Source organism: Geotrypetes seraphini, chromosome 6, assembly GCF_902459505.1.
Source record: "Geotrypetes seraphini chromosome 6, aGeoSer1.1, whole genome shotgun sequence".
Classification (NCBI taxonomy): domain Eukaryota; kingdom Metazoa; phylum Chordata; class Amphibia; order Gymnophiona; family Dermophiidae; genus Geotrypetes; species Geotrypetes seraphini.
Genome location: NC_047089.1, coordinates 9,257,709 through 9,270,938, shown reverse-complemented (window position 1 = coordinate 9,270,938; position 13,230 = coordinate 9,257,709). Strand labels below are relative to the sequence as shown.

Sequence of the window (13,230 nt, the reverse complement as noted above, 5' to 3'; positions counted from 1 at the left end):
TTCCATTGCTGTGAATGGAAGCAAAAGCCAGACTTCTCAATTCGTCCTCCTTTTTCTGGATTAAGGGAAAGGTGACAGGGAAGAAGAATGGAGTCTCGCATCTCCCACACCAGCAAGAGGCGTGTCTCGTCTCGAGCAGCAGAAACCAAATACCCCATTACATAATTCCCCACAGTTGCTAGGAAACTATGTCCCACCCAAGGGAAGGCGGGGAAAGACGGGGGCGTTGTGGGCACCGTAGTCTTCTCTCGGATAGGCCGACGGCGCGAAGACGAGGCCAGAGAAATACACTTCCCGGCAGGCCTCGCCTCAATCCCTCTGCTGCGCGTGCGCCTTCTGTCGCCCGCCGGCAGCCTCTGCAGGGCTTTTTTTTTTTTTTTTTCTCTCTCTCTCGGCTCGCTCGCCGGCGCTATCTGGTGGTTCTTAAAAGAACGCCTCGAGCAGCGGTGGGGCTCGTGCCGCGTGTGTGTGTGTGCGCGCGCGCCTGCTTGTTTATAGCGTCGATACGCCGTTCGTTTTATTTCTTTGACCGAATACCTATTATTTGGAAGATAGTCCTCGTTATGGAATAGTTGTTGGTTTTTTTTTTTATAAATTTGGGTTTATTTGGTGTGTGTGACGTTGGGGCTCTCAGACGCCGGCGCGAGAGAAAGCCGTTAAGCTCCTCGCCTCGCGCCGGCCACCTTCTGAGGGGGAAAAAAAAAAAGCGAGCGTCGCCCCTCCTTCAAGGGACCGAACGTGTAACGGGACCGAGGACGGGCGATGTAAAGGGCTTTGCCGAGGCTCGGCGGTGTTGTTTTCAGAGGGCGGGCATGGAAGGGCGCGGAGGGGACGAAAACTCCAACCTGCTCATCGCCTGCTCCACCGGGGACCCGCAGCTCGACGCCGCCGTCTGGCAGTGGCTCAGCTGGGACAAGGTGGGTCCGCTTTTGCGCCTGTGCGAGAGAGACGGACGCTGGTCGCAGGGGTTCAAACCCATGCTGCGCCTTTGTGACCCTGGGCGAGTCACTTAATCCCCCCATTGCCCCAGGTACATTAGATGGACAGATTTTTCCCGTGCTATTAGATGCACCTGACCATAAGACGCACCCCAGATGTAGAGGTGAAAAACAAGAAAAAAACCCATTCTGAACCAAATTGTATACTACTATATACTGGCACCTTTAAATCCTAGCCCCTCCCCCAATCAATCATCACTTTTACATAATAGCCTCAGGGCACCTTTAAATTCCATCCTAGCATCTTAAATTCCATCCCAGCTCATCCCCCTTTAAATTGTGGTGGTCGCTGGACGGCTGCCTGCTGATTATGTCGGGGCCAGCAGCACACAAGCACGCTGCTGCCTGGGTGTGTGCCACTTCCTGAATGGATGCCCTCAGTTCTCATGGGACCGATAGCAGCCATTCAGGAAGTGGCGCACGCCCAGGCATTAGCATGCTTGTGTGCTGCTGGCCCCGAAATAATCAGCAGGCTGCTGTCCAGCGACCACCACAATTTAAAGGTACCGCTGGGGGGGGGGGGGGGGGGCGGAGGGATATTTGCTCCATAACACGCACCCTTATTTCCACCCACTTTTTTTGGGGAAAAAAGTGCATCTTATGGAGCAAAAAATATGGTAAATAGTGTGAAATGTTTTAGCCTCTGATAACCAGAGCTGGCATTGTGACGTCATAGTGCTTCATCCCATCAGTGCTTAAGAACCAATCAGTGATGTCACAATGGCTTCATTGTCTTTTATTTAATAACAGTAAATGATGGCAGATAAAAGACCGGAACGGTCTATCCAATCTGCCCATAAATTAAACCCATTAAAAAATACATGATTAACTTGTCTGATCTTTGACATTTCAGGGCTGCAGACTGTAAAGTCTGGTATTGTCCTAGGTTCCAAATGCTGAAGTTGCCATTCAAGCTCACCCAAACTATCTAACCATCCTGTTGTTTGCAGGATGTCTACTGTAAAGTCTGGCCAGTAATATCCTCCTGTTGCATATTAGTGGAGTTCACATTGATGTCTGCCCCAGCCCATCCTACACCGAATCGCCATATATTGGACACAGACCGTTCAGATCTGTCCAATACCGGCCTTAGTTTTTTAATTTGCATCCTTTGTTTTCTAATTAGAGGTCCTCTATTTTTATTTATCCCACGCTTTTTTTTTTTTAAATCTTTATTGATTTTCAAACTTTGAAGGTGCAATACAAATAATTAAACATAAAATAATGCATAAAATGCACTATTAATTACACAAGTAATACATAAAACAATCCCATGCTTTTTTGACTTTCATCACTGTTTTCCTCTCCACCACTTCCCTCGGGAGGGAATTCCAGGCATCTTATCCTCTCCGTGAAGAAGAATTTCCTAACATTTCTCCTAAGACTTTCTCCCTACATTATGATTTTTAGAGTGGCACAGTGGTTAAAGCTACAGCCTCAGCACCCTGAGGTTGTGTGTTCAAACCCACACTTCTCCTTGGGACCCTGGGCAAGTCACTTAATTCACCCCCCCATTGCCCCAGGTACATTAGATAGATTGTGAGCTCACCAGGCAGACATGGAAAAATGCTTGAGTATCTGAATAAATTCATGTAAAAAATAAATAAAAGTGTATTTCTGGCTGTTTAGGATGTGCTTTCTAATGTTGAAAACAAATGCAATAGCAATTGTAAGCTATTTGTGAACCTCTTTACCCTTCCCTTCCCTCTCCACCCTCCCCTGCTGTGCAGGTTTTGCTCCTTCAGTAGTTTTTATTATGACGTGGTCTCTTATCCATCTTCAGGCCATATTATGTTACCTTTCAGCTTTAATTTTGAAGTTCTGTGAAAGAGGGAGTGCTGTCTCTTCTTAAGCCAAACAGACAATTCAGGGGGTGTAGAATAAAATTATAAATAAATAAAAAAAAAATGTATACAGGAAATACAATAATTTTTTTAAAAGGACAGCTCCCAGCCCAAAAGTCCTCCCCCTAAAAATACACTCCAACTCTAGATGGTTGATGCTTCTCAAATAGAAATAATATGCACCATCCAATCAAATACTTTCATTATCTTCTAGATAAGACCTCAGCTGAAAGGTGGCCTTGTATTCAAGCTTTCATTTGTTAGACTAATCCGTTGCTGCTGTATTGACTTTTTGTTTAGTAAATGTAGGCTCTGTGAAATTCTAACCTCCACAGTTAGAACAACAACAAAAAAAAGCCAAATAGTCTTGATTGCTTGAGTCAAGGGGGTATAAAGTTTCTTTTTCACAATGGTGCATTTTCAACAGAATAGCTTAAGCACTTCAGGTTGGCTGCTATCATCTGTGGTGCATGGTCAAGTCTTGCCACAGCTTTTCTGTTGAATTCAGTTTTCAGATTTTATAGGGCTTATTCTCGCTTGGCAAGACAGTGCTTTGTTGCTTTTGCTTAGTATTTAGATTGGATTGGGTTTATTCACTTGATATGCCGCCAAAAGTCATAACATGGAATTAGAACTGAACATAAAAAAGACGAAGATCATGAACACAGAAAATGATGATTTTGCGTTTGAGGGTGATAGAATAGAAGTTGTAAAGGATTTCAAACTCCTGGGCTTTTTTGTAAACAAAGAAGCAACTAGCAGGGAGGAAATATTCCGCAGAATAGCACTTGGTCGCTCTTCAATGAAGGCTCTCGACAAATTATTCAAAGGTTCCTTCTCCTATTCTGCTCACTTCTCTATTCTTCCCTCTGTCTGATACCCCCCTCCCCCAACCTACTCGACCCACCAAACACCAATAATATTTGCCCTGGCCTCAGAATCCCCACGCTGATACGCACCAGAATTCCCCCTTTCAAGAAAAATCTTCAAAAAGTCAACCTAAACTCACTAAAGCCCCTGCCCCCCCAGCCAATCTTCCCAATGCTGTCTCTGACTCTCTCACCCCAGTCCCGACTCTTTATTGCAATGCCAGATCAGCATGCAATAAGACCCAAATCTTGAAGGACCTTCTAGATGAGTTCGACCCTGTATTCCTGTGCATCACGGAATCATGGATCGCCAAAGATGATTTTTTTACACAAAACGAACTCATCCCCCATGTTTATCAAGGCCTCTTCTCCCCCAGATCCAACCGAAAAGGAGGCGGACTGGCACTGCTCTACAAATCTTTCTTTGACGTCCAGCTCCTCGAGAAGGGCACTCATGCCTCTCTAGAATATATGCTTGTCTCTGTCAATGATGAATTCCGCACTCACCCATTGGGCATCTCATTACTGTACCGCCCACACACCCCTTGGAACAACTCCTCCAATCTCGTCTTTGAGGCTATAACAAATGCCTTTCTTAGATTTCAAAGATTACTGATTGTTGGTGATATTAATCTCCACCTTGATGACACCAACAGCAAGGACACAATCGAATTTAACAACTTCCTTACCTCTCTAGGTTTCCCCTCACCTATCTCTTCTCCAACCCACGAAAAAGGACATATACTAGACTTCACCACTTTCCTCGACCTTACTGCCTTCAAAACTTCAACCGATGACACCCGTTGGGAACAAGTCCCTTGGTCTGACCACTTCTTAGGGGCTATTTGCCTCCCCATTTTCATGTCACATTTTGAATCCCCATCCCATTCCTCCCATTCAATAACCTTCCGCAAGAAAATTTTGAGTAATCTTTTCTGGTCCAAATTTCTCAACCAACTCTCCTCCAATCCTAAGCCTACAGAACTGAATCCTGCTGGTGCAATTGGATCTCCCTCTCCGAATCCATCTATCACTCCCTCGCTCCAATATCCACAAAAACCATCTCCTACCCCCGAAAGGCCCCTTGGTATCTACCGCTCCATAGAGAGCTGAAACAGAAATGTCGCACTTTGGAGCGCAAATGGAAAAAATCTAAATCCCCCTCAGATAGACAGACCTGGAGGTTCAATATTAAACTTTATAATTCATTACTAAAAAAAGCCAGGAAGAATTTCTTCGGAGATAAAATCTCCAGATTCAACAACCAGATCAGTGCGTTGTTTAACATTTGGCGCTTCTTAACTACAAAAAAGGACCCATCCTTGCTCCTCTCGTCTCTATCAGCAGATGCCCTTGCAAAATTCTTCAATGAAAAGGTTACCACCCTAAGATGCTCCTTCCCGCCTACAGTCTCCTACAACTCCCTAATCTCTCCTGACCTCAACCCTTCCCTACCTGTCTCCAATCCCATTCCAGCCGACAGATCCTGGACCGTTTTTGAGCTTGTTTCCGAATTGCAAGTCTCCAAACTCTGCCTCAAACTAAATACTTGCAAATGTACCTTGGATCCTTTCCCCTCCTACCTATTCGAGAATATCTCTACACAGGCCATCACTTCCCTCACCAAGCTTATAAACGCTGCTTTAACATCGGGCCTTTTCTCCTCCGAAATGGGACATATTGTACTAACCCCTCTATTGAAAAAGACCAACCTTGACCCCTCTATTCCCTCCAATTACCGTCCAATAGCAAATATCCCTCTCCTAACCAAGATGTTAGAATCCATCATATCCACTCAACTCTCATCCTACCTAGAAAGATTCTCTATTCTCCTACCCCACCAATTCGGCTTCAGACCCAACTTCATACCGAATTCCTATTAGCCTCACTAATCTCTAAGATACAACAACTTCATTCTCGCAACAAATTCGCTGTACTTCTACAATTCGACCTCTCCGCAGCTTTCGACATCGTCCATCATGATATCCTAATCTTTCAACTCTCTGAAATAGGAATAAGTTCCACAGTCCTAGACTGGTTCTCGAAATTCCTACGCTTACGCTCCTACACCGTTAACATAAACGGTACCTCATCCCCTCCCTGGAAGCCGATATGTGGAGTCCCGCAAGGCTCACCCCTCTCTCCTATCCTTTTCAATATTTACATGTCCTCTTTGAAACTCCTTCATCTATCCCCCCTGAAAACTCTCTACACCTATGCTGACGATATCCTCATCCTCCTTGAGACCGACTCGAACCTCACTAACCTCGCTGAGAACATATCCGCATGTATAATGAACCTTCAATCCTGGGCACATTCTGTACAAATGAAATTGAACAAGTCCAAAACAAAACTACTTTGGCTCGGCCCAATATTAGGTCATTTACCCACCTCCATCCCATTATCTTCCGGCTCCACTCTTCAGCTTGAGTTTTCAAGCAAAGTCCTTGGCATCATCATAGACTCCTCTCTCTCCTTCAATGACCACCTCAACTTCTTGGTAAAAAAAATGCTTCTTTAGTCTTCATATGCTGAGGAAAGTGAGATCGTACTTTCATCATTCTCACTTCGTCATCCTTGTTCAATCCACCATCCTCTCTAGACTGGATTATTGCAACTCCGTCTATTTAAGCCTAACTAAAAAAAAAAACTCCATAGGCTTCAGCTAATCCAGAATGCCGCGGCCAAGCTTATTTTCGCTAAAGGCAAGTTCGACCACGTCTCCCCACTCCTGTCCAAACTTCACTGGCTCCCAGTTCACTCCAGAGTCCTCTTTAAATGTGCCTGTTTAGCTTTCAAGATCCTACATGGCATCCTCCCTCCCATTATCCCACTCTTTTGGAACTCCTCTAACCCTAATTCCACTAGATCCTCCCAAAAACTGAAACTATCATTCTCCTCTGCAAAAGGTATATCCTGCGTAGGAAAACTAGGAACATCCCTCCCCTTTAGAACCACAGAACTCTGGAACAACCTCACATCCCCGCTCAGAATTTCAAGCTCCCTGTGTCATTCTCTACTTCATTGCCCCAGGTACAAATTAAATACCTGTCTAAAATATGTAAACTGCTTTGAATGCGTAAACGACAGAGAAAAAGCAGTATATCAAGTCCCATCCACTTTACCTTGTACTATCTTAGTTCTGTGACAGACTGGAATAGGATTTACCCAGAATCTACAATAAATACTTATTGTTGTGAAACCACCCCACCTTTACATCCAATCTCCTGTTGTCTCAACCAAACTTCAAGAGCTAGGAAAGGAGAGAGACCATTTCAGAAGCGTGCTGCAGCTCCTTTGGAGCCTAATTTACTAAGACTCCCATTCTGTTTCCATGGGAAAAGAAAATATAGTAAATTAGATTCCTAATGTACCACTGCATGATATTAGCAGAAGCCAGCAGCCCCAGGACCCCTCTAATAGCTATGTTAGAAGTGCTTTACTACTTCGATTCAGGTATCGGCTGTGACACAGGGTCTTCACCAGTCTCCTCTTCCTCTCATCACCACCACCTTGTCCTTCCTCATGTTTTTAATTTCTCCCATCTTGTCATCCCTTAGATCACTGATTCCCAACCTTGTCCTGGAGGACCACCAGGCCAATCGGGTTTTCAGGCTAGCCTTAATGAATATGCATGAGAGAGATTTGCATATAATGGAAGTGAGAGGCATGCAAATCTGCTCCATGCATATTCATTAGGGCTATCCTGAAAACCTGATTGGCCTGGTGGTCCTCCAGGACAGGGTTGGGAACCACTGCCTTAGATGACTTGTCTTCCCACCTTCTTTATCCACTCTTCCTAGTCAATCTCCAAGTTGTCAGGGTGGGATTAAGAGGTAGGAAAACTAGGGCTAAAATATTTAAGAGGGGCCTCCTCATGTTTTAATAGCTCCTAATACAGAAGTTTGCCCTAGTAAGTCAGTTGCTGGCAGAAAGAAGAGAGAGAGGGGGGGGGGCAGCCTAGAGCCATGCTACTTGCTGAGATTCATGTTATTCCTACCTCCTGTGCATTGTATTTCAACACAATTTCAGGACCTCTCTGGGGTTCTTGAAGGATCATGAGGTATTCCTTTGGTTGAGGGGGGATTCACATAGTTTGCAATTATGGTGGTTCAGAAAGATTTGGGCTTGGCATTTGATCCACACTAAATTTTCAGGAAATTCAAGGGATGAAAAGGAGTTCAATATATTTCTGAATCCTTGTAGCTGCTCACACACAAATGCATGCATGTCTCAAAGTAGGCCCTGTTCTGTTTAAGAATTTGAGTTAGTCTTATTTTAATTTCAGGAAATAATTTTTGTACAGAATGCTAGTTGTATAAGTTTGGATGATTCAGATGTACGTTATTAGCCATTATTGCCTAGTTTGAACTTCTGAATCTCTGTGCTGTTCATCTTTCAGAATCCTAAAACAAGAGCCCAGATTGAAAACTTGCTTCAGAATGGTATGAATAAAGAACTGCGTGATCGCTTATGTCGTAGGTTGACTTTTGGAACAGCAGGACTCCGCTCTGCCATGGGAGCAGGATTTAGCTGCATTAATGACCTCACAGTGATACAATCAACACAGGTAAGTTCTGGGTAGAATGATCTACGGTAATCATCTGGCTGTTCAATCTTTATGCTTCTATGCAAGTCTTTTGTTTCTCCTGCTCTCTAATTGGTCCTTTTTAAGCACCATTAAATAGTGGTGAGCAGTTTACCTCACAGTTCTGGCCAAGGTTATGAAAACACCCTAGGCGAACCTTCAGCTGTGCGCTTTCTCTGGGTTCTGCTCAAGGCGCTACCTCCTTCATAATTCAGCATCTTTCTTGCTCCATTCAGAACCCACTACCACTCTCATCTTCCTGCTCTGACCCCAGCACTAAGAGCATTTTGCAGTATAGACCTGTGCTGCTGTCATAGACTGGGACTGTACCTATGTAGCTCATGCAGCACACATTCTTAAAGGTTTAGGGATTGTGGCAGCTGGAGGAAAGCGCTCATGCTTGCTGAAGATGCTGTACTGCCCCCCCCCCCCCAAGGTTCTGCTGTATCAACTTGTCTGCATATTGGTAGGACTAACATTGCCATTCTGTCATGGTTAACTTTTTCCTTAGAAAACCAACATGGAAGATATTTTCAAACATTTAAAAGAAAATCTTGAAGGCATGCACAGCATTTCCCTTTGATGCATATCTTAACTTTAATTTTGTCATTTTCCTGTTTGAGGTTCTTTTGTGTTAGTGTAGTTGTCATAACAATTCAGGGCTATTTCCAGCATTGGCAAGGCAATGTTTGAGTGTTTTCTTCATCCTTATGAAAAAAAAAGTTTTGGACTGTTAGCTGGCCTGCTTTGATAGCAGCTTCTAACAGGCCTTTACATAGTTCTAGTTTCTTTTTTTTCCTTGCTCTGGCTTTGCTTTCTGTCTCTCTCTCTCTCCCTTTTTTTTTTAATTTTTAATTTTTAATTTTTGTGATAAGGGTAGAGAACCAGCAACTTCAGAAAATATCCTTAACTGGCCACCTAGATCTGCTTAATTGTAGGAATAAGGGTGACGTGGAACATTGTTGCATCTGCTCAAGGATGTTACAGGGAACTTAAGTATTCACAAATTGAAACTTTCTGTAACTTATGTATCTGAAACAGTCCAGTACTACAGCACCAGCATTGAAAGCATAGGAAATGATGATTCATGTAGGTGCCGAGATGTCTTGTGTGTGTGATTTTTGTGTTGCTACTGCACATAAGGAGTTTAACACATTTTATTTCTATTGGAAATAAAGCAGATTTACTTCACCTTGGACACTGAATTCTTAAGTTAATCTCTCTGCATTTGTACTAACACACATTGGAGCAGATTCTATAAATGGCGTCCTGATTGTAGGCAGTGATGACATCCTACTGCCCAATCGGGATGCAAGTTTTCTAAAAAAAAACAAACAAACCCGGGGCAGGCCGCCTACACTGTAGGTGTCTGTCATTGGTGCAGGGAGATATGTCAGGACACTTAAGGTAGCCCAAGGCTGGGTGTAGGTGTGGTTTCACTCTAAAGTGGTCTTGGGGACCACAATAGATACCTGAAATGTATGCCATCAAAATGCTGGCCTACATTTCAAATAGATTTAACTGTTGAGCTGATCACAGCAAGGAAATCTCCCTGCTGTGATAGCTCAGCGGCAGGAGACCTCCCGAACCCCCCCCACCTCCCAGAGTTGGTTGGCAGTAGGGGTGCCCACTCCATCCTGCAGGAACCCTCCCCCTCACAAATCCCCTGGCAGGATGGATGCCCACCCCCATACCTTTTAAGATCAAAGTCTGGTATATACCACTCCAAAATGGTGGGCCTTCCCCTTCCCTGTGCATTCTGGGATGCACCGGGGAGGGGCTTAAAGCCTTGATTGGCTCAGATGCCTAAGGCCTCTTTCCCAGTGCATATTGGGATGCAGTGGGAGTGGCCTAAAACTCTGATTGGCCAGATACCTAAGGTCCCCCATAAGAGGGCCCTTAGCATGACACATAATAGTGAAAGACCTTTTCCAAAACTGGGAATTATATTCAGGAATAATTTATCTATTTAATGCTAAGAGTTATGTGATGAACTTGATTGTTATTTGATGTCAGAACACCTGTTACAACTATGTAGCTTTAAATTGATTCAGTGAGTTAGCATAGCATACTGCATTTTCACAAGTACATATAGTATTTTCAGAAGGGTATGCTGTCTTTCTACAACTTTTGTAGTGTAGAAGAGAATGGAAGTCTCAAAAGAGCCACATGCAAGTCTTGAGTTGTTGTTTCATTTAGATATCAGATTAGGGGGCTATGTCCCTTCACCAGCAGATGTCATTGGATCTTCAGCTTCCCTGCCACCAAGTGGTGCAGCCCAGAATTCTGTAGTATTTTTGTGCCTCCAGCAGATGATGCAGGTTGGACTGGTGAAGTAGGATTTTTGTGGTAACGGGCCTAGTTCCCCTTGTTGCATGCTGTGGCCTGTAACCCTTGATTGGGGTTGGCTGCTGTGATGTCCCAAGAGTTGAATTATTATACTCCCTTATCCTAGTTGAGTCTTAAGGGATTCATTGCCTCTCTGCAGTTCTGAGCCTTGTCACATGGGCATGCCCAATCTGACTACCAAGCAGACTAGGCATCTGCATTTTGGGGGATGGCTTCAAGGCACTTGTCTTGTCCGAAGACGATCCATTTGGCCTGCAAAGTGAACTTGAGAAATTTCACTACTATTCCTGAGATAAGCAATATAGAATCTGTTTTATTCTTTTTTTGGATCTTGCTAGGTACTTGTGACCTGGATTGTCCGCTGTTGAAAACAGGATGCTGAACTTGGACCTTTGGTTTATCCCAGTAAGGTGATGAGGTGATGCTTATGTATTTGTGTAAGGCCTGCTAGGTCCTGCCCTTGCTGTTTTTAGAGGGGACACAATCTGGCAGGTCTTGAGCATATGTGGATACTTAAGGCCCATACCAACTTCAGTGAGGCTTCTTTAAACAAGCTGGTGGATGTCTCAATGCTACCTCAGAAGGGGTATGGAAAGGAAGCTGCTGAATATCTTGGTGGATGGAGGAGAGGTAGGGAGGGAAGATGCCAGCACCTTGGTGGGGTAGGGGGAAATAAAGGTACTGAACACTTTAGGATGGGGTTGTTGGGGGGGGGGGGGTAGGAAGCAAAGAGATGCTGAAGTAGGGAAGGGGTGGCAGGTAGGGAATAGAACATGGGGATTTCAGATGATACTTTAACGTATACAAGTGTGTGTGACCATAAAAAGTAGACTTGGCTGTATGTCAAAGGAATAATTGCTCCAAATATATGACCCAGGGCTCACTATCCTTTTATGGACAGTAAAACTTAACATAAGGATTTCCTGGTAGTAATGGTTTATATAGCAGAACAATACAGATAACAGGAAGCAGCAAAGGTTTAGAAACATGTCTTATGATTCCTAATATTAATACTTCTTGCTAATAAAAGCATGCACTGAGGTTCTTGATTTAACAAATACTTTACTTTCTGGTAATAACCAATTATCTGAATGCAGATGATTACAGAACTTAAAACCTTATGACTTGTAGATGGTAGTGAAATTGTCTCCTCAGATGTGTTGCATAAGTGCAGATGACAAGAATAGCAAGCCTGGTCATTGGAAGTAGTGGTCTGGCTAGGTTCCTGCATGATCCATTTGTTATCGGACAAGTCCTTCAAATCATGGTGACTTGCCAGTGGGTGGTGGTGGTTGGTACTAGCCCAATCATGTAGATGCTTTGCATGTCATTGTCGAATATCCTGAAATAAGAGTATAAGGCTTCGGGTGGTTTAGAATAGCATAAAAATACTCCTCCAAGGATTGGTATTTCAGCTAAGTTGCTGAACATACTGTTTCTGCTTCAGGACAGGAGTGTCATTTGCTGTCCTTGTATGATGCAATGCAGTGAGATGTCTTTGACACATTCTGTAATTGCACATGTTAAATTGTGACAAGACTATACCCCTTACAGGAATATACTGAACATCTTGGCGTGGGGAGTCGGGTAAAAAAATAGAAGAGGCTGAATATTTTGGGGAGGGAATAAAAGATGTTTTATACTTTATTTTGGGGAGTGCATGGTTGAAGTTTTGCCTAGGATTTCATGTTCCCTTGCTTAACAGAGTTGTCTGGCATAGGTCCCATTGGGCGTTCTCCAGAGGGGTACCCCCCCACCTTTTCAGAGCTGATTAAAAAGAATAAATAAATTGGTTTGAATTTGCTACCTTAACTTTATCCCTTTCAGAGAGAATAAAGTTGTTGTTTTTTTGTCTCTTTTTTTAAGTCTGAAGGCAGGCCAGGGAATTAAACCATTTCCCTGTCTGTACAGGACCTGGGGAAATTCCCATTCCTTTGTGTTGAAGGGGGAGGCCTTCCAGATCTAGGTCCCTTTCCTCAGGACAGACATTGATTTGGCGGTGATAATGACTTCTTAAATATCAAGATGTCTGAGACCATTAGTATCTTTTTGCTCCATTAAACATGGCATATCTGCTGGAATGCTTTCTCCTTGCCTCTAAAAATTACAGAATATAATGATGACAAAATACTCAAGGATAAACCAACTTTATTAATGACAGTTTGGGTATTTCTGGCAATGGCTGGCTCCATGGTAGAGTAGGAAAGCACAAGAGAGAGAGCACCAAGGACTGTTAAGTAAGGGATAATCACGAGTCCTTTATTGATAAGTCTGCCAAGGGCAGTGATTCAGCATCAAAATACCTACATCAGGAATCAAATGGTTAATGTGAACTTGAGTTGAACAGATGTCTCGATTTGTTCTCAATAAATTAGAAAACCAAAACTTCCTCCTCACATAACACGGCTTAGTAAAAAAAAAAAAAAAAAAAAAAAAAGGGGGGGGGGGGGAATAATGACTACATGAGACAATTATGAAAGTCTGATATACTGAACTAGCGAAATTGAATGATAAATCATGTACCTCTGTTCTTGTATGACATGTAGCTTAAGTAGCTCCACTAAACAGGAGCGTTGAGAAAG

General features: G+C 43.6%; 1 protein-coding gene across 1 annotated transcript in view; it reads left to right on the top strand.

Annotated features, from left to right (window-relative positions):
- The first annotated feature begins 419 nt into the window (after positions 1 to 419).
- PGM2L1 (phosphoglucomutase 2 like 1) overlaps positions 420 to 13,230 on the top strand; it is a 148,223-nt gene continuing 135,412 nt past the window's right edge. Inside the window, 2 exon segments of the mRNA XM_033948576.1 lie at positions 420 to 917; positions 8,114 to 8,281. Of these exon segments, the coding sequence (XP_033804467.1) occupies positions 813 to 917; positions 8,114 to 8,281 (273 nt within the window). The 5' untranslated portion in view covers positions 420 to 812.